Raw genomic sequence first — 21,545 nt, 5'->3', positions numbered from 1 at the left:
CTGAGTGAGTACGTCCGTGCCGTGCGGCACAGTGCTGCCCCTGCGTCCCTGCACCTCCACAGGCCCCATAACCCGCCTGTCAACCATCCTAACTCCCCATCATCGGGCCCCGGGACCACCAAACCCCCTACCCACGGAGGGGAGGGCCAACATCTAGCTGCTCCATACCACCACTCCCGGGATCCCCATACAGAGCAGCGGTGGTGTCCACTCAATCACCACAACCGTGGGTGGCGTCACGGACAATAAATCCCCAAAACCAATCACCCCTTTTCACTCACGGGCGAGGAGCGCCGCTCGAGTCCCCGGGATCCAGCCCATCGCTCGAGCCACCGAGCAGCAGAGGCCACGGCAGCAGCGGCAGCCGGACCCGAGCTGTGGGAGAGCGCAGCGTTGCGACCCACCTCCCCGCCCGCGACAGTTTGTTACTTTTTGACCATTTTGTAACCAATGTAAGTCTTGAATAGCCTGACTTGTCAAAGCTTAATTTGATTTGAGCTGTAACACAAAGGCTGATAAGGATCTAATTTTATTACTGAGAGAATGAACAACTATTAACTGTTCAAGGGAACCTGTCATCAAATTCATGCTGCCTGAACCATGGGTGGTTATTCTATGAAACCCTGCAGCACTTCAGATTAAACATACTTTGAACAGCCAACCAAGGACTGTCTCTGCTGAGAAGTCTGAAGAAGGTCCCCTGTGGCTTCTCCCCATTCCAATCATTTTTGCTGACAGGCCTCTCCCTAGAGCAGGGCGGGAAGACATCAATTAGGAGCCATTTTGGACTAGTCAGCTGGACACAGTTCCCAGCCGGGTTTTCAAATATTATTACTCTTAAACACGGGAGCATTTCACCCTAGAACACACCCAGCTGATATCACACAGCCAGTGTCTGATTCATGTGGCACAATTACCCTTCAGTACTTTGTCAAATAAGACAAAGATTTACATAAGTAGTAGTCACTGATCCAGGACTACACCTTTACTTATAGAATCCCAACAAGCGGATCATATTACTTATATTGCTAAGAAAAAGTCTACAATGGAATGTAGTATTTAGCATATGAAACTTTTTCAATCCAAAATCCTGAAATGTTATGAATAGCAAGAAATTAACAGTGTTCTTAGCATAAAATAATTATTTCTTTAACACTTTTTGCTTCTATGTGTTCATCTTGATACTGATGCAAATCTGCTGGAGGCAACCGCTGGGCAGGATCAGTCTTCCCTTCTGGCAGCTGATAGTAATATCCCTTGTTATTTACTCTGCGGACAGACAGCGGGACTCTTCTAAGTTATACTGCCATGGTCATGCGAGGTTCAGATCCTATCTAGACAAGCATAGCGGAAAGTTATCACTATTGGCTTCACTACAGTGAGCAGTGATCACTGAGCAGAGGCCTGGCGGTGGGGAAAATGACTGAGCAGAGGATCACTGAGCAGAGGCCAGGCGGTGGGGAGAATCACTGAGCCCTGGATCACTGACCAGAGACCTGGCAGTGGGGAGCATGACTGAGCAGAGGATCACTAAGCAGAGGCCTGGCGGTGGGGAGAATGACTGAGCAGAGGATCACCGAGAAGAGGCCTGGCAGTCGGGAGAATGAATGAGCCCTGGATCACTGAGCAGAAGCCTGGCAGTGGGGAGAATGAATGAACCCTGGATCACTGAGCAGAGGCCTGGAGGTGGGGAGAATGATTGAGTAGAGGCTGGTGGTGGAGAGAATAACTGAGCAAACGATCACTGAGAAGAGGCCTAGAAGTGAGGAGAATGACTGATCAGTGGCCTGGCGGTGGAAAGGATGGCTGAGCAGAGGATCACTGAGCAGACGGCGGGGAGAATGACTGATCAGTGGCCTGGCGGTGGGGAGAATGACTAAGCAGAGGATCACTGAGCAGGGGCCTGGTGGTGCGGAGAGTGACTGAGCAGAGGATCACTGAGCAGAGGCCTGGTGGTGGGGAGAATGACTAAGCAGAGGATCACTAAGCAGAGGCCTGGCGGTGAGGAGAATGACTGAGCAGAGGCCTGGCAGTGGGTAGAATGACTGGGCAAAGGATCACTGAACAGAAGCCTGGTGGTGAGAAGAATATGGAGAATGACTGAGCAGAGGCCTGGTGGTGAGGAGAATGACTGAGCAGAGGCCTGGTGGTGAAGAGAATGACTGAGCAGAGGCCTAGTGGTGGGGAGAATGACTGAGCAGAGGCCTAGTGGTGGGGAGAATGACTGAGCAGCGGCCTGGTGGTGAGGAGAATGACTGAGCAGAGGCCTGGTGGTGAGGAGAATGACTGAGCAGAGGCCTGGTGGTGAGGAGAATGACTGAGCAGAGGCCTGGTGGTGGGGAGAATGACTGAGCAGAGGCCTGGTGGTGAGGAGAATGACTGAGCAGAGGCCTGGTGGTGGGGAGAATGACTGAGCAGCGGCCTGGTGGTGAGGAGAATGACTGAGCAGAGGCCTGGTGGTGAGGAGAATGACTGAGCAGAGGCCTGGTGGTGAGGAGAATGACTGAGCAGAGGCCTGGTGGTGAGGAGAATGACTGAGCAGAGGCCTGGTGGTGAGGAGAATGACTGAGCAGAGGCCTGGTGGTGAGGAGAATGACTGAGCAGAGGCCTGGTGGTGAGGGGAATGACTGAGCAGAGGCCTGGTGGTGAGGGGAATGACTGAGCAGAGGCCTGGTGGTGAGGGGAATGACTGAGCAGAGGCCTGGTGGTGGGGAGAATAACTGAGCAGAGGCCTGGTGGTGGGGAGAATGACTGAGCAGAGGCCTGGTGGTGGGGAGAATAACTGAGCAGCGGCCTGGTGGTGGGGAGAATGACTGAGCAGAGGCCTGGTGGTGGGGAGAATAACTGAGCAGCGGCCTGGTGGTGGGGAGAATGACTGAGCAGAGGCCTGGTGGTGAGGAGAATGACTGAGCAGAGGCCTGGTGGTGAGGGGAATGACTGAGCAGAGGCCTGGTGGTGGGGAGAATAACTGAGCAGCGGCCTGGTGGTGGGGAGAATGACTGAGCAGAGGCCTGGTGGTGGGGAGAATAACTGAGCAGCGGCCTGGTGGTGAGGAGAATGACTGAGCAGAGGCCTGGTGGTGGGGAGAATAACTGAGCAGCGGCCTGGTGGTGAGGAGAATGACTGAGCAGAGGCCTGGTGGCGAGGAGAATGACTGAGCAGAGGCCTGGTGGTGGGGAGAATAACTGAGCAGCGGCCTGGTGGTGGGGAGAATGACTGAGCAGAGGCCTGGTGGTGGGGAGAATAACTGAGCAGCGGCCTGGTGGTGGGGAGAATGACTGAGCAGAGGCCTGGTGGTGGGGAGAATAACTGAGCAGCGGCCTGGTGGTGGGGAGAATAACTGAGCAGCGGCCTGGTGGTGAGGAGAATGACTGAGCAGAGGCCTGGTGGTGGGGAGAATAACTGAGCAGCGGCCTGGTGGTGGGGAGAATGACTGAGCAGAGGCCTGGTGGTGGGGAGAATAACTGAGCAGCGGCCTGGTGGTGGGGAGAATAACTGAGCAGCGGCCTGGTGGTGAGGAGAATGACTGAGCAGCGGCCTGGTGGTGGGGAGAATAACTGAGCAGCGGCCTGGTGGTGGGGAGAATGACTGAGCAGAGGCCTGGTGGTGGGGAGAATAACTGAGCAGAGGCCTGGTGGTGGGGAGAATAACTGAGCAGCGGCCTGGTGGTGAGGAGAATGACTGAGCAGAGGCCTGGTGGTGGGGAGAATAACTGAGCAGAGGCCTGGTGGTGGGGAGAATAACTGAGCAGCGGCCTGGTGGTGAGGAGAATGACTGAGCACACTCGTCCAGCAGCTCATTCATTAGGTGGACATGCACACTGCTATCTGCATTGGACTCCAGATGGGGCTGTACTATAGAAGTCAACTTCATAATAATTCTTTATTAAAGTTATGGGTTTTTTTTAACAGCATCTAACTGGCAAACAGTATTCATTTTTATGCCCTGGGCAATTAATAAAGTATTTAAAAGTGTGGCAACATCTTTAAAGTGGCCTCATTTGATAGATGTCAGTAAAGAACATTGATTTTGTTTTATATGGATGGGTCCTCCTGATGCATCACTGCCAAATATCAGCAGATAGAAGGGTCCGGCATGCTGGGCTTAAATATACTGGATCTGTGTGTCTATACAGGACATTGGTAGCCTTCAAGGTAGCCGCTTACTCTATAGATGACCCCTGCGCTCTGTAAGGGGGCATACATGTATTTGGGGATGCGGGGATGCATAGCTGTGGATAGCTATATAAGGCATATGGCCACTTCAAGTCCTTATGTCATGGAAGCAAAATGCATTGAGGCAAGTCTTTGTTTGTGACCCTCTCTAATATAACTTATAGTCGCTGTGCATAGTAAGAGTGCTGCATACAGGCGGTGAGAAATTCCTACAATAATAGGGTGTCTCAGGTAATAAGCAACTTATCAGGATCATGGGGTCCCGGGAGCTGGAGCTAAAGATACTAAAAACATGTGGAACATTCAAACATTCTTCGTAAAAAATAAAAAGTGTAAAATGAGAGAATTCCTTAATTTGGCATTCTAAAGATTTGATACACTCAACTCAATCTTTAATGCAAAGACCTTAGCACACGGTGATATATTAGGTCAGAATAATAACTATGTGGTTACATTGTTTTATTTTCCATTAGGTCCCTATGAGCGCTTTACTTCCTACGTGTTAATTGTCATCAATAAAGTGAATGAATGTCTTTGTGGATGGGGACTGAATACTGCCATCAAAGACGCCCTCTAATCACACGAGGGGTTAATCCAACACATACCTTGCCATATTGCCTATTCCAACCTTCACCTCTGCATTTTCCACCATTTTTAACCCTTTTGCACTTATAGTTTTGACTTTCAGTTCCCAGATGTGGTTTTCTTCTTCACATGCTTGTTTACCTGCGTTCCGATCATACAAACTTTACCTTCTCAGAGACACGTGTAATTACATTTCCTCAATCCGTTTTACTGCATCCATTGTCAATAGCACATTTGTATCCGCTGCCTCCAAACCGAATTGAGCTTGTATCTTTACATTTGCTCCCAAGAGCCAACATTTGAGGCCATTTTTGACTTTTTTATTATCAAAAAAACACAAGGCTCGTCCTCCAGGGTGATACTGATTGCCAGGCATAGGGAAATTCTTATCTATACCCTGTTTTATACCCACTCAGTGTAAGGGTTTATAAGTTCTTAAATTCTCACAAAAAGCAAATGGATGAAAACCCAAAGTGCTGTGCGAGAGGAAGCATAGACAGGAGAGCAGCACACATCACTGCCACCTTCACCTTTGTAGATGATTCACCCCAGCAAAGAGAAGGCTATTACAGCTCCTTGTTGGTTTTGGATCCATTTAATGATCTCTGGAATAAAAAAAAAAAGAAAAAAATATCATTGCATTTTTCATTTACCCCAAAATGCAAAAGAGTAACATTTATAATGCACATATACGTTGGATATAAGAATTTGGTTTTAAAATATATATATTTTTTATATCTAGAGTTGAAATCAGACGTTTACATCCACTATCTAAAATGACACATATGATTGTTTTTCTCACTATCCGACATGAAACAAGAATAAACCTTTCCCATTTTGTTACAATTAGGAACCAAATTTTTTTTATATTTGCCAAATGCCATAATAATGAGAGAGAGAATATTTCATACACTAAAAGTACTTTGCCTTTAAACAATATGGGACAGCCCAAATGATGATGTCATGTCTTTGGAAGCTTCTAATAGGTTTATTGGCAACATTTGAGTTAATTAGAGACACACCTGTGGATGTATTTTAATGCACACCTGAAATACACTGCTTCTTTGTGTAGCATCATGGGAAAAATCAAAAGAAATCAGCCAAGATCCCAGGAAAAGAGTTGTGGACTTGCACAAGTCTGACTCATCCTTTGGTGTAATTTCCAGATACCTGAAGATGCCTCATTCATCTCTACAAACAATTATATGCAAGTACAAACAAGATGGGAATGTCCAGCCATCATATCGCTCAGAAAGGAGATGGATTTTGTGTACCAGAGATGAACGCGCTTTGGTTAGACATCTGCATATCAACCCAAGAACAAAAGAAAAAGACCCTGTGAAGATGCTGGCAGAAGCTGGTAAGATTGTGTCATTACCCACATTGAAAGGAATATTGTATCAACTGTATCAACATAGACTGAAGACCACTCTGCCAGGAAGAAGCCATTACTCCAAAAGAAACATAAAAAAAGCCAGATTAAGGTTTGCAAATGCACACGGGAACAAAGACCTTAATTTTTGAAGACGTACTGTGGTCTGACAAAACTAAAATTTAACTATTTGGCCATAATGACCATCGTTACGTATGGAGGAAAAATGGAGAATCTTTGAAGCCTAAGAACATCATTCTAACTGTGAAACACGGGGGTGGCAGCATCATGTTGTGGGGTTGCTTTGCTGCAGGAGGGACTGGTGCACTTCACAAAATAGAGGGCATCATGAGGAAAAAAGATTATGTGGCAATAGTGAAGCAACATCTCAAGACATCAGCAAGGGAACTTAAAGCTTGAGCAGAAATGGTTCTTCCAAATGGACAATGACCCGAAGCATACTGCCAAACTGGTTACACAGTGACTTAACGAGAACAAAGTCAATGTATTTGGCAATAATTTTAGTTCCTAATTGAATTAAAACAGGAAAGGTTTATTCTGACCTCATGTCAGATAGTGAGAAAAACCTGCAGATGTGTCTTTTTAGAGCATGGATGGAGACTTCTGGTTTCAACTATATATCACTGTGCAATGAATATGTCTGTATTTCTCCGATATACTAATTCTGTGAAAGGGAACATCCTTCTTAAAGGGAACCTGACAGCTGATACCTTCACCAAGTCTGACAGCTGCAGCTTATACTGAGTAGTGTGATATTTTAGCCACAGCAGGAAGGAGGGACAGAGAAAAGGTTAGGCTGTGTGCCCACGTTTAGTTTTTGGTGAGTTTTTTAAGCTGAGTATTTTCACTGCATTGGAAAGTTCCAGCAGAGTGGATGGGATTCAAACAAATCTCCTGCCCACCGTGCTTCTTTTTTTACTCAGCATAATCTGACTTGAGGTGCATTTTTCAAATCCACATGTGAATTTCTCCTGCGGGTACACTGAGTTTTCTGTATAGATTTTCCCTTAGACTTGCATTAGATGCAAAAAATCTGCGAGTAAAAATATACACATGCGTATTTAGTGCATTTCCGATGGAAGAAAAATATAAAAAATGCATGTAACTCACACATAAGTTTATCAATAATGGTTTGTCACAGTCAAATAGCAGGAAGTTTCAAAACCAAAGCAGCTTGGTTTAAAGCATGACACACCAAAAAGGGACTAAAAGAGCGCAACGTCAAAAATGCCATAAAAAGACATGTAAAAAATCCACTCAAAAACACAATGAAAAAACACAAAGAACCTAATTTACATACCAGGTGCAGAAATTTTGCAACACCAAAAACTCAGAAAAAGTTTATGGGAACAAAGCCTTAGGTTAGCTCATACTAATAAACCTGGACTGTATGATTTCAGTTTTTGCTGGACTAAAACTTTCAAAATGAGTGATATAGCTATTCCGAGGATGAATTATATATCCAACCTGAAGAATTCATGTGTATGAAATGTACTAAGTCTTTTGTGTGCATAAAAATAACAATAATCTAATTTAAAGACCCTCTAAACTTTAAAAACTTTATGATCACACAACAGATTTTTCATATGGAAACCCAGAGCTGACTTAATGGGGTTAATTTACATGTGGCTCACGTGAACAGTGATGTGGATTTTCTGTTGCAACAAGTTTCATGGGAGGAAAAATATGTGCCAAATTCTAAATAAGTAGCAATAGTACATATAAATAACATAGGGTACTTAGATGACACTATTTGATAAAAAAAAGTTAAGTCAAAACCATCCCACCATTATAAGATGTAGCCAGCTGGGAAGGATCCTAACTCTTGTAGTTCACCTCACTATGTGTCAGCAGCTCTCAAAATAGATGGGGGCAAAGCGGGACTCAGAGCTGGCTGTCCACACAACCATAAAAACAGGTCTGCTGTCACATAGGGAGTGCCGTCCCGACCGGTAGTTTTAGGGCTATCCCGACCAGTAGAGTTAGGGCCGTCCCAACCGGTAGAGTTAGGACTGTCCCGACCGGTAGGAAAAATAAACTAATTTTTCTTTTCAATAAAGTTATGATTAGGTCAATTAAATTAGCTAATTTTCATAATATGTCACTTTCACTGTCAAAACCATATTTATTTTTTACAGTCAAAACTATACCTTGGAATAATTGACAGATGTGTAAGAACACAATACTATATTTTTGCATAAATGTAAAAAGGTGTTAATCTTGTCCATTGGGAATTTATGGAAATAGAAGTTTAATTTTTCAAAAACAGCTTAGGAAATAAATGCAGTGATTTGCTGTGCCGTGAGCAAAAATGTCCCGTTTTGTTTGGCCATTTATTAATTGTGATGGTCATTTACATACAGTTTAGTAATAGGTTTACACCAGATTACACCAGTTTTTTTGGAAAACGTTAGTCAGGTGGTAAAGATGTCAGGATAGATCATATGAGCGTATTATACCGACGTGTGTTGTTCAAGTAAACTCTGAACGGCACACTGACCAATATAAGATGCGACCACTCAAGTTTATAGGTGCTCGAAAATTCGGATCCATGGATAGCACATGAACATAGAACACTGACACATGGATGGCACATGGACGTAGAACACTGACACGTGGATGTCATATGGATGTAGAACACTGACACATGGATGTCATATGGATGTAGAACACTGACACATGGATGGCACATGGACGTAGAACACTGACACACGGATGTCATATGGATGTAGAACACTGACACATGGATGTCATATGGATGTAGAACACTGACACATGGATGGCACATGAACGTAGAACACTGACACATGGATGTCATATGGATGTAGAACACTGACACATGGATGTCATATGGATGTAGAACACTGACACATGGATGGCACATGGACGTAGAACACTGACACATGGATGTCATATGGATGTAGAACACTGACACATGGATGTCATATGGATGTAGAACACTGACACATGGATGGCACATGGACGTAGAACACTGACACATGGATGGCACATGGACGTAGAACACTGACAGATGGATGTCATATCGATGTAGAACATTGACACATGGATAGCACATGGACGTAGAACACTGACACATGAATGGCACCAGCTGAAAATCGAACTAGTTTTCTGGATTATTTGTCATTATCTGACCTCGGCCTTAAACCACCTCCTCACATGGCATCTTTTAAATAAAAATGTTATTTATTTGGGTGAATCAATGATTTTGTATTTATTTGGTAAATAATAGAAAGTATCTAGAAATATACTTTCTTGGCATTAAACTTATTTATAAATGGTACTTTTTGTGCCAGTACAGTTAACAACCGTAATGCTATTCTAATTATAACTGCTAATGAGCAATTGCATATTCATGCTTTGCTTTACTTACTGTGTCTATCATTAGATGATATTTAAACGAGCATTTATCTTTGTGTCACATATGCAGATGGTATATTCTAACATAGGAGCTAATCCTTAATTACAGTAAGAAAGTTGGGGGTAGGAGCCAATAGCAAATAATCTGTATTTTGTTTTCTATCAGTGATTTGCAGCTTTAGTGGATTGCGGCAGAGTTATATATGTGTGATATGACCTATAAGTTTGAGATATCCATTTTGTAATACCGTGTTTTTCCACAAATAAGACCTCCTCCAAAAATAGGGATTTTCAGCATTTTTGGAGCAAGTCTTAAATATAAGTCCTACCCCGAAAACAAGCCCTAGTCAATAATGAAGTGTCCATGCAGATAAAAAAGTTAAAGATGCTGCAGGACACGTATTACAGGCAGCGGACACCCCGCAATCACACTTACCAGACGCCAAGCGGGAGGCCCAGCAGTGGTTCGCACACCCACACACATCAGATCACACACACAATCACCCATCAGATCACACACACAATCACCCATCAGATCACACACACACACACTCACCACATCCAGCGATACTGATTTCTTCTGGCCATCAGAATCCTGAGATGCAGTGCGGTGGAGCGCAAGGACCTGCGGCTGCGGATGGAATGCTTACAGGACCTGTGATGTGAAACTTCCTCCCATCTTTTCCTGCGGCCGGAGGCATTCACTACCACTGGATGTGGTGAGTGACTAGTAAGTGTGTGTGCAATCTGATCGGTGATTGTGTGTTTGCGATCTGATTGGTCATTGTGTGTGTATGTGTGCGTGATCTGATGTATGTGAGTGTTGGCCAGAAGCAGGGGAGGATGGCGCGCAGCATATCTGCTGAGAGGGCCCGCCGGAGCTCACAGGGAGGACCTGGGAGCCACGCAGATGTCCGATGTCTGGTAAGTATGAGTCTACTGGGAAGGGCGGGAGTTCTGCTTTCTTGGGTGGGAATCTTACCCCCAACCATGTTTCTCCAAGAATAAGACCTACTCCAAAAATAAGCCCTAGTGCTTTTTTTTGGGGGGGGGGGGGCAAAAAAAAGTATAAAACAATGTCTTATATTTGGAAAAACACGGTAGTAGTAAAACATACTATTGGCTGTAACTTAGGAATATAACTTCTAAAATAGCAGATTTGGTAATCACATAGGTTTATGCCTACCTTCTGATGCCCTGTTCCAAGGCCTGCAGCACCCGTTGCCATTGTCCTTTGATCTCTGACCCTTTTGTGCAGTATAGGCAGGCTAGAGACTGCAGGCTTTACAGAACTTTTGGCTTTAGGCTCAAAGCGAACTTCTTTAGTGGAAGGCAGTTTCTTGTATGGAACCTTGTTGTTAGTTCCTTTTGCAGCAGCAGTTGAGTGATCCTGAAATTTCCGGGCCGAAGCTCTATTGATGGTGGACTGTTGCCCTGAGATTGTGGGTCTGTTCTGAGAGCTCCCAACAGCAGTATCTGGCGAAGCTTTTAATAGTGGTTGTGGGGATGTCAGCTCAGAAGAACCTTTAAGTTCAAAAGTCTCATCATCACTTGTCTGTTCTTTAATGTTTTCATCTGGACATGCCTCAAACATGCTTTCTATTTGATCTTCTGTGGATCCCGCATCTGGCATTGGTGGTGTTGCAGCCCTGGTCGATCCACTAAGCTCTCCACAATCACTGTCATGAGAAGAAAGAGATAAATATGAGTAGAAGTCACCTCTTTCAAGCTGTTTGCGAGAATGTTCCAGCACTTTTTCTCTTATTTGCGCCCCAGTCCCTTGCTTCTGGCCATCTTCTGGAGATGACCCATGAAGTGCATTAGATGTCATATCCAGAATTTCCTTCACAAAGTCTTGTACAGAGCAATCAGGACTGCTAGACTTTTCATGTGCAGCACTATGACAAGAACAAGATCCATCAGCTGCAGACCCAGGAACAAACGCAGAAGGTGGATCTTTTTCAAGTGGCAATAAACTATTATCAAGCATGTCTACATCAGCAACTGAATCACTTGTTACTCGTAAGTTGCTCTTCACTTTAGAAGATGGTCCAAGCTCACGGGGCTTGTGGAAAGCCAATGCAGGCATGCTTGGAGGATGAAGTTTTTCTGTTTTGGTAATTGATATTGATGGGTATGGGCCAGATTTAATTTTTCTTTCAGGGATGATTCTTTTCGTCAGAGTGTCTTTCACTTTAATGTCCCTATTATTAATATTTCCATTCTCCATATCATCTACTAGTTGATTTGAATTTAGTAACGTCTCTTCACCACCTACATTTTCCAAAATTTTACTAGTACTTTTGACATTTCCATTGCTCTCTTTCTGTCTTTGCATTGAAAACGGTAAACTCTTCTCAGATTTCAGTGTCCCAGACATGTCTTGTACAAGTCTATTTATTTTTCTTCTCTCTCCTGGAAGGAAAAATGAAGGCCTAATCCAGGCTTGTAGCTCCCTTCTAATAAAATCAGATCCTAAAGGCAGACCTGTGCCATCTCCACCATCGTCTTCACTTCCCAAACTAGAATTTGGCTCTTCAAGTTCCTCTTCCTCCTCTTCTTCAGTTAACGTTAGGGTGGAACTAGACAATAAATCACTATCATCTTCTTCATCAGTACAGGCTGAGGTACATGATACGTTAACGATCATGCTCAGATTGGCTTCACTTTCCTCTCCTCCCAGGGAACGACTCAAGTGCTTGCGGAAAGAGGCATTGGAATTGAGCAAACCTAGTCGGCCTTTTAGCATAACCAAATCTTCAGATCTTAGTGAAAGTTCCTCACTACTACTTAGTTCTGTCAACTCAGAACCAACGTCTTCATTACCTGATGATTCTTTGTCATGTGGGGAGTGAAGACAAGTAAGTGATGCTTTACGAGAAACACTCCTTAGAGTTAGGTCATCGGAAAGACTACGCTTCATTTTTTGTTCTAATGGGCATTCTATGTCTTCTAATCTTTTTAGTAGGTCTAAGGTACGCTTACTCAATTCTTCTCCTGGCTCACTTCCTGGGGTAACATCAGCTGAACATTGCTGACTAAAAAGGTCTTCATTGCTCTTATATGAGGCTGGCCAGCTCTCGAGAGACACACTACGCCTGAGAACTGCAGATTCTAAAATTTCACCAGCACCTGAAAGTGATTCCAGTGAGGATGAATTGGGAGGAGTATTTTCTGGACTTAGAACTTCAATAAGATCCTCAACTGCATCTTCTGGGCTATGGTCTTCTGAGCTGGCTGTAAGCATTGTTCTGTTTGTACCAATCTGGCCTGGAATTCTTTGGAGACAAAAACTAGGCATTAGTCTCTGAGTCTTTTCCACCATCACAAATTTGTTTTTCTCAGCTTGTAATTGTGAAGGATCAATAAATGAAAGCTGGCTTTGTGGCTTTGCTCTGTAATACTGTGTATGCCCAATTTCTTTATCTCCAATTTGCCCAACATCCACATTTTGAACCAAGCACCCTTGTGGTGTTTCTCCATCAAAGGATAAACAGCTTTCTGAATTGGCAGCAGTCACACCTTCTCCACTTGCAATTCCACTCTCACTCTCGGAAAGTCCACAGGAATCTTTCTGATGTTTTTTGGGACGAAAATGACAAGTTTCAGAAGATCCATTAGCCAAATCTGGCAAAGATAAAAATGGAAATCCTTGAAGAAGAGAAAGAGGGAGGGGCATTAGGGTGCTAGATTTCTTTGAAGTTTCGTTCGGGGAAGGATCTATTGTTGTTCTGAAAATCTCCATATCATGCACACTGTAGACTTGATACACAGCTGGGGTTTGGAGAGGACTTTCCTGTTGAACTTGATCTGAAACACCTTGTTCTGTGTAATGTCTTCCACCTGAAATTAATATCTCTGCCTTCATCTGTTCTCCATCCTGATCATCGTCTATGGCCTCAGTTGTGATATCAGTCTCATCCCATTCTAAAGCTTCCTCACCAGGTGCACTACTTAAGTCAACCCAATCAGGGTCCACCAGTAGATCCATTTCCTAAAACATCAGAATTACAAAATTAGAATAATGTTTACATGGCAAGTGTTACACAGATATCACATGCACCTATTTCCACATCCACATTTGCTGTGTTACCTTTAACAGTGATGCTCTTTCAGAAATAAAGTCTGTACAATCAATTGTCATTGGGACTATCATACACTTTGTGACCACATGAACCATGGCAAAATGTGTCTAATCATCAGCTGATCCAGCACTGATGTTCTACCAGGCCCTCTCTTTATAGGCCTAGGACACATGGTGAATAAAATGGCCCGAGTGGAATGTGATAAAAAAATCGCATTCCACTTGGACCTATGTTACTCTATTGGGCCGTTCCCATCTGCATTATTTTCTGAGCCCTAATCAGACTGAGAAAACAGTCGCAGCATGCCGATCCATATTCGGTTACACCCACACAAGTCTATGGGTGTGAGTGAAACATCGCACGGCACTCGGATGACACTGGAGTGCAGTGCGATAATCGCATCAGCTGGCAATGGAGGAGATAGGGAGATTAATCCCTCCTTCTCCTCCGCAGCCCCCCCTCTCCTCAGCAGCTTGTGATCCGATCGCATGATTGGATCGCAGTCATATGACACTCAGCTCACACTAGCAGCACAGTGGCAGACGAGGATCGTTAGCAGATCACATCCGATGCACTCGCATCAGATGCCATACACTCAAGTGGCCCCAGCTTTAATAATCTGGTAGCTTGTGACCACTGCAGCTAATCAGTGGCTGCAGCAGTCATGTATCATTCCACTAACATAATTACAAGGAGTAAAGCCATAATGCCAGTAAGTACAGCGAATGACTGTTATACCTTATTCTAACTTAAAAAAAAGGGAAACCTCTTAATTGCTTCTGTAATGGTCATAGACCTCAAACATCCGGGCGGTCAATGTAACTGTGGGAGCGGGGAGCTGGCTGTCAGACACAGCCAGACTCCTCACAGAAAGGACACAGATGTTTTATTACCATCTGTGCATTCTCCATCAGTATATACACCGCTCTAAACAAATGCTATGTATACAGTGATAGGAAGCATGGAGTGAGCTCCTTACTCCATACACAGTGGTCATGTGGTTTCTGCATGTAGGGAAGGAACAGGAGCAACCGGGTCATAGGAAATTCAAAAAGCTCTGCTATGCAGCCAGCAGGCTCCATCTTCATTGTAACTGGGGCTAATTTACCAGCCTCAGTTACAAGGAAAATAAGATAAAAATAAAAATTTAAATGCTCCCAAAAGTCATTTATAACCGTATGAGTGCGCACAATGTGTACAATAAATCTAAAATAAAATGGATGAATAAATAAATAAAACATATTAAGTAAAAAAATAAATTAAATAAAAATGCCATTGTCAATCCAAGAGAAACTAAGGAAGAAAAACAAGCACAATAGGGTCTTAACTGGTTGAAATAGGCGTATTATCGCCTCACTGGGTTAGTTGTATGTGACACAACTACTGATGCGTATGTAGCAGGCTGCTGCAGATCCATACCGAACCGATATAGGAAACGATGAGGAGAAAAATGCAGTTCCTCTGAGCTGCCCCAATTGACAAAAAAGACTTAAATGACTTAGATAGAAATATGGTTTATTAATCTACACGTTTCAAGGCAATCTAGCCTCTTCCTCAGGACAAAGCCATAGTCTCTGGTCCATTTGGAGTCCCTTTCGTCAATTCAGGCACCACAGAGGAACCGCATTTTTCTCCTTATTGTCAATCCAAATCTCCCTTTTGAAATAATTTTATTTTCTAATACATCTAAAATAATAAAGAAGCTGTGAAAAGTTGGGATGTAAAATATCTGACGATATTGGTTTCATAGCTCCAATGCAAACTAATACCACATCTTAGCCATGTATCTGCAGAATGGTTACATCTGAGATGTGCAATTTAGAAATGTATGAATAGTCTCTCACATCTGTCGTGATTAAATGTGATGTTACGGGAGGTAAGTTCCAATACCTTATAGCAGCAGCCTGCCTACGAATAGCCCGCTGTCATCTCATACCTGCTCTGAGCTCACAATACGCCTCTTCATTGATAAACTCACCTGCTCTTCACCCAGTTCTCTCTGAAGGCGCCTCTGCCATTGTGTGCTCTGCATCACAATGGCTTCCCATCTCCTTTCCAAATTGACACTAAGAAGCTGCAGGTTGGGGGCATCGTGTTGTGGAACCTGGTCCTGGAGGTTTAGAAGATGATGGCATAAACGCAGGATGGATGACACACCGCGTCTCCGCAGCCTGAGCTCAGAGCACAGACTCTATAGGAAAAAAAAACAACAGATAAATATATATACACTACAGTTGATAAGTTTGGGGTCACTTAGAATATTTCCTTATTTTTGAAAGAAAAGCACAGGTTTTTTTTCAATGAAGCTAACATTAAATTAAACAGAAATACACTCTATACATCTAGATGCAAATGCCTGGTTTTGAATGCAATATCTACATAGGTGTGTAGAGGCCCATTTACAACAACCATAAGTCCAATATTCTGATGGTACATTGTGTTTACTAACTGTGTTAGAAGGTTAATGGATATTTAGAAATCCCTTGAAAACCCTTGTGCAAGTATGTTAGCACAGCTGAAAACAGTTTTGCTGATTAGAGAAGCTATAAAACTGACCTTCCTTTGAGCTAGTTGAGAATCTGGAGCATTTGTTGGTTCCATTAAACTCTCAAAATGGCCAGAAAAAGAGAACTTTCATGTGAAATTCGACAGTTTATTCTTGTTCTTAGAAATGAAGGACATTCCATGTGAGAAATTGCCAAGAAACTGAAAATTTCCTACAACGGTGTGTACTACTCCCTTCAGAGGAGAGCACAAAAAGACTCTAACCAGAGTAGAAAGAGAAGTGGGAGGCCGCGCTGTACAACTGAGCAACAAGACAAGAACATTAGAGTCCCTAGTTTGAGAAATCGACGCCTCACAGGTCCTCAACTGGAAGCTTCTTTAAATAGTACCCGCAAAACACCAGTGTCACTGTCTGCAGTAAAGAGGCGACATCGGGATGCTGACCTTCAGGGCAGAGTGGCAAAGAAAAAGCCATATCTAAGACTGGCTAATAAAAGGAAAAGATTATTATGGGCAAAAGAACACAGACATTGGACAGAGGAAGATTGTAAAAAAGTGTTATGGACAGACGAATCGAAGTTTGAGGTGTTTGGATCACACACAAGAACATTTGTGAGACTCAGAACAACTGAATAGATGCTCGAAGAGTGCCTGACGCCATCTGTCAAGCATGGTGGAGGTAATGTGATGGTCTGGGATTGCTTTGGTGCTGGTAAAATGGGAGATGTGTACAAGGTAAAAGGGATTTTTAATAAGGAAGGCTTATCACTCCATTTTGCAACGCCATGCCATACCCTGTGGACAGCACTTGATTGGAGTCAATTTCATCCTACAACAGGACAATGACCCAAATCACACCTCCAAACTATGCATGAACTATTTAGGGAAGAAGCAGGCAGCTGGTATTCTATCTGTAATGGAGTGGCCAGCCCAGTCACCAGATCTCAACCCTATTGAGCTGTTGTGGGAGCAGCTTGACCATATGGTACTCAGGTGCCCATCAAGCCAATCCAACTTGTGGAACGAGCTTCTGGAAGCATGGGGTGAAATATCTCCAGATTACCTCCGCAAATTAACAGCTAGAGTGCCAAAGGTCTGCAAAGCTGGAATTGCTGCAAAAAGAGCATTCTGTGATGGAAGCAAAGTGTGAAGGAAAAAAATATTATTTCAAGTAAAAATCATTATGTCTCACCTCGATATTTTCTATTCATTATGCAAACTCATTTGATAAATAAAAGTATGATTTTTCATGGAAAAGACAAAATTGTCTGGGTGACCCCAAACGTTTGAACTGTAGTGTATATGTATTACAAGTAGTAAAATTAGGGCTCAAGAAATATCATATCTTAGTAACCGTCAGTATTTCGTAGTGCCTCAATTCTAGAATTCTTTTTTTGCTTAAGAAGCAATTCCAGGCATCTTCATAGATTGGATCTCTCCTCTGTCCTTATTTACCTACCTACTTTGCAGTACGGTATTCTACATTTCATGTTTCCTGACCACCATAACTGAGGAGAAGCTTACGCGAAACACGTGTTGGGCTGATCCAGGTTTGTGCTCTCTGTGACTTTACCTTTCTTACTCTATGTTGATTTTTTACTTTCTGTCTATGAATATACAGGTCCTACTATTTGGATTACCTTCAGTAAAAGAGGATTTCTGTATTTTTATTATTATGACTTACGGACCACAGCGCTTTACATTTTATGTTTTTTTGATCAGTCTATTAATGAATTACATTTGGGCTTTATATGCACTTGCAATTTATGAGTGGATTGATATCAGGCTAACTAGATACACAACTGGACTTTCTTTTCTGTATCACTCATCCATGTTTTAATGCTTTTTTTATAGTGTTTCTTATTGTGAATTATGGTGTAATAAAGATTATTGATCTTGTATACTCTGGATCAGTCTCCTCTATTTATAGGTTATTCGTAGGAGTAACCATTTACTTACATTGTTGTTATTCTGGCTCAGGCTGCTCTATATTTCAGGCTGTCAGTGTAACGCTGGTGAGTGTGGACCCACTGTGTCACTGGCAGGGCTAACCCTGGAGTGGCGTGACTAACAGTCTACTGGGTGTTTATTACAGCCTCTAATGATGAGGACAAGCTGTGTGGAGACACAAGGGTCAGTGCATGCTCTCATCTGCGGGCCTGGCTGACTTCAGAGAAACCACATGGACCAGGGTTCATCCCATTGAACACTTGCACTCTTTCTTCGTGGGCAAAACACTTCTCAGACAATGCAGAGTGAGTGAACCACACACTGGTAAGTCTTTATTGGTTCCCCAACAGGCAAAAACATATTGTACATTCCCAGCAAGAACACAAGATGTTACAAGCGATTGAGTGACCCTTCCACGAGCCTGAAAGGGATTAGTCTGATTTCAGAGCTTCCAGGGCCAACTATCCCAGTCAGCAGCATCCTGCTTTTGGCAGGTGTACTGCCCCGCGGGCTCGGCTACAACCGCCGAGCCGCTCGGATCCGTGCTCATACTGCGGGTGGTGGCTCGAGCCTCTCACGGACCCGGGGGTCACGTCGCTCTGCAAGGGAGTTGGCGCTACACGCGGGGACTTGGGTGAGGAGTTCCATGGCCGGGGCAGCGGTTGTTTGGCTTGGATTGTAAGTTTGTGACGCCACCCACGGGTTGTGGTGATTGTAGACACCACCGCTGCGGTGAAGGTATGGGGGCTCCTGGGAGCGGTGTAAAGGCGCAGCTAGGTGTTGACCCCTCCGCGGGTAGGGGATGTTGGTCCCGGGGCCCGGTTGGCGAGGGCTGGGGTGCAGGGTGAAGTGTTGCGGTGCAGCACGGTGCAGTGCCTGATGGCACTGTTGTACTCACTCTGACACAACACACTGGAGTCTCTGGTAAACCAAACGGAGTGATGAATGGGGCCCGCAGGTGGCTGCAGCTTCTCCCAGAATAGGTCGGTGGTTTCCACCTTTCTCCTGCACCTCTGTGTGTAAATGTTTGACTCCTATGCCTAGACACCGGTAGTCCGCTCCCCGACTTGTATATGCTGTAGGAGCCTGTTTGCCCGCAGACACTGGCCCTTTGGGTCTCTATGCCTTGGCGGTGGCTTTACCCTGTATGGTTGGGCTGTTGTCTTCTAACGGGTCTTGTGTGGGATAGGTCCTAAGGTCCAGTCCGCAATCAGTTGATTTGACTCGGCCCTGTCGGTTCAGGGCTTTGTCTGGGTCTGAGTACCCCTCCTGGTGCTCTGGTTTCCAATCGGTTCCCCGGTTCGGTACCGGCGGGCCACCGCCCGACCCCCCGGTCCCTACGGTTCCACCGGCTGTAATCCCAGCTCCTGCAGGTGGCCACCACCGTCTGCCTCCTTGCCAATGGTGACTGGGCTCCGACCCAGCCACCGGAGTAGTCTGTTGGCAGGCCTGGGCACAGGACTGCCCTTGAACGCAACCTCTCCCCTTCACTGTCAAAATTACTCTGCCCTACAACTTGAACTTGCGTCTGTGTTTTCCCGCCTCCAGGCCTGTGAACTCCTCGGTGGGCGGAGCCAACCACCTGGCTCCGCCCCCTGGTGTGGACATCAAACCTGGAGGGTGGTGACAAGGTTTTTAGTTTGACTGATGTCATTCGAGTTGCCCAAACCTGAGTTATCCAAGCAAATTTGTGGGCTCAGTGTTAAGCAATGAAGCAGTTCTATGAAACTTCCCCTGGAACTATAGCACCTCGGCTGAGGTTATGTAGAATACCTCAAGTGAAACAGTTTTGCGATTTCCCACTGCTAAAACCATAGTTCCTTGGCTGAGGTTATATAGAATATCCCAAATGAAGTAGTTCTGTGATTTCCCAAGCTGGAACCAAAGCAACTCGGCTGTGGTTATGTAGAATCTATCACTGGTGACAGAAGCAAGGCCTTTTTACATCACTTAGTTCTCTTACAGAATTGGTGGAGATGGCTGGTCTCTCATTGGTCGCAAGTTCAATCCGACTGCATAATTTTCCTCTGAACTATGTAGTCAAAGGGGTTGAGGGAATACACATTTACAAATAATAGGGCTCCAATCAGTCTGACAAGAGACAATGGTTAAGTTATCTTGATTTTACAAACAAAAAACATATACATATGGCCTAAGTAAGAACAGTTCACTCCCCACGAGTGGCCAAACGCTGAATCGTCACATTCCTCCCCCTTCTTAATTAACGCCAGAAAACTGCTGGATTCTGGTAAGGGTCACAGTTGATGGAGTGGCCAGACGAGATAGGCATCCAATCATTCTTGTTCACTTCTCAGGGCAGTATGCCAGCATCTCAATAATCTTTGCCCTTTTGGTGGGGAAGTCAGCAACAAAGGCTCCCATCCATACACCACCCTCTGATTTCCTCCACCAGGTCGGGCAGCCACACATTCTTAAAGAGACTGGCCATGTTTCCCTATAGCCAGGTGGAGATTCTCTAGGAGCGAAGCTGGCAGTGAGCACAAGGCAGGACAAGAGGATGGTTTGATGCTGGACAAAAAGAATGGCGAATGTGACGCGCCCACGGGGGCCTCAAGGCTACTAGTCACCGGACCAGTGATATTTGAGGTTGCTGTAAATGGCCTGACCCAGCTTCATGGCCCAGTCGGTGTCAATAAAAGGGTGCAAGGTGATTGGTATGGGGGATGATGGGGGTTTGCTTTGCAGCGCCACCCATGGTATGCGGCCAACGATCAGCCGCTGCTGCGATATGTTGTTACTCTCTCCTGGGGCGAATGGTAATGCAGCTCAGATGGTCCAGCTCCCCACAGGTAGAGTTCGGCCCCAGGGAGGATGATGGTGGGGGTTAGCGGTTATTGGCGCCGGAGCGCGGGGCGACGGCAATGACGGAACGACACCAGGACTGCGTACAAAGTTATTTTTACTCACTGTCAGGTCATCACTCTTTGAGTGCCGATTTCCACCGCGATGGGCCCCAGCCGATCCCGAATGATTCAGAGGCCACCACTGGTGTTGTGAAGCTGTGAGACCTTCCTTCCTTGCGCTCTGTAGTGTGGATCCCTGTGGCGTGAAGCTACTTAGGCACCCCAGTGTCCTTGGGTTTAGGTCCCGTCCGCAGGCAGGGCGAATCAGATGTTGAGCCGACCGTGGTCTTGACTCCTGATCCTATGTGCAACTGTGCACCAGGACCTTTGTGGTGGGCAATGGGACATGAAATCCCCCTTCCCTGCAGAATCTGATGGCGCAACGTGGAGTGTACGTCACCCTAAAGATCTGCATCCTAACTGCACTGTCCCGAAGGGGCTGTTAGGCTCACTCCTCGGCTACCATGTTGCTCCTTTGTCTCTCCAGCTCACCCAGTAAACTCCTGTTTCTTCCAGTCTGCCCGGTCCTAACTGAAGGAGCTCTAAAGCATGCCCTTCAGTCGCCGTGGTCCTGTGAGTCCCTGATGTTCTGGCACTCTTTCAGTCGGTC

General features: G+C 44.9%; 1 protein-coding gene across 2 annotated transcripts in view; it reads right to left on the bottom strand.

The window, feature by feature from the left end:
* Positions 1-3,702: 3,702 nt before the first annotated feature.
* The window catches only part of AKAP6 (A-kinase anchoring protein 6), a 460,428-nt gene continuing 442,585 nt past the window's right edge, over positions 3,703-21,545 (bottom strand). For both annotated transcript variants that reach the window (XM_075329663.1, XM_075329664.1), the window contains exons 12-14: positions 15,595-15,807; positions 10,718-13,525; positions 3,703-5,365 (exon numbers count right to left, since the gene is read on the bottom strand). In XM_075329663.1, coding sequence (XP_075185778.1) covers positions 5,327-5,365; positions 10,718-13,525; positions 15,595-15,807 — 3,060 coding nt within the window. In that variant the 3' untranslated portion in view covers positions 3,703-5,326. The remainder of the gene's footprint in view (positions 5,366-10,717; positions 13,526-15,594; positions 15,808-21,545) is intronic.

This window comes from Anomaloglossus baeobatrachus, chromosome 12 (assembly GCF_048569485.1).
Source record: "Anomaloglossus baeobatrachus isolate aAnoBae1 chromosome 12, aAnoBae1.hap1, whole genome shotgun sequence".
NCBI lineage: Eukaryota > Metazoa > Chordata > Amphibia > Anura > Aromobatidae > Anomaloglossus > Anomaloglossus baeobatrachus.
The sequence above is the reverse complement of the archived record's forward strand: the minus strand, read 5'-3'. Positions and strand labels throughout refer to the sequence as shown.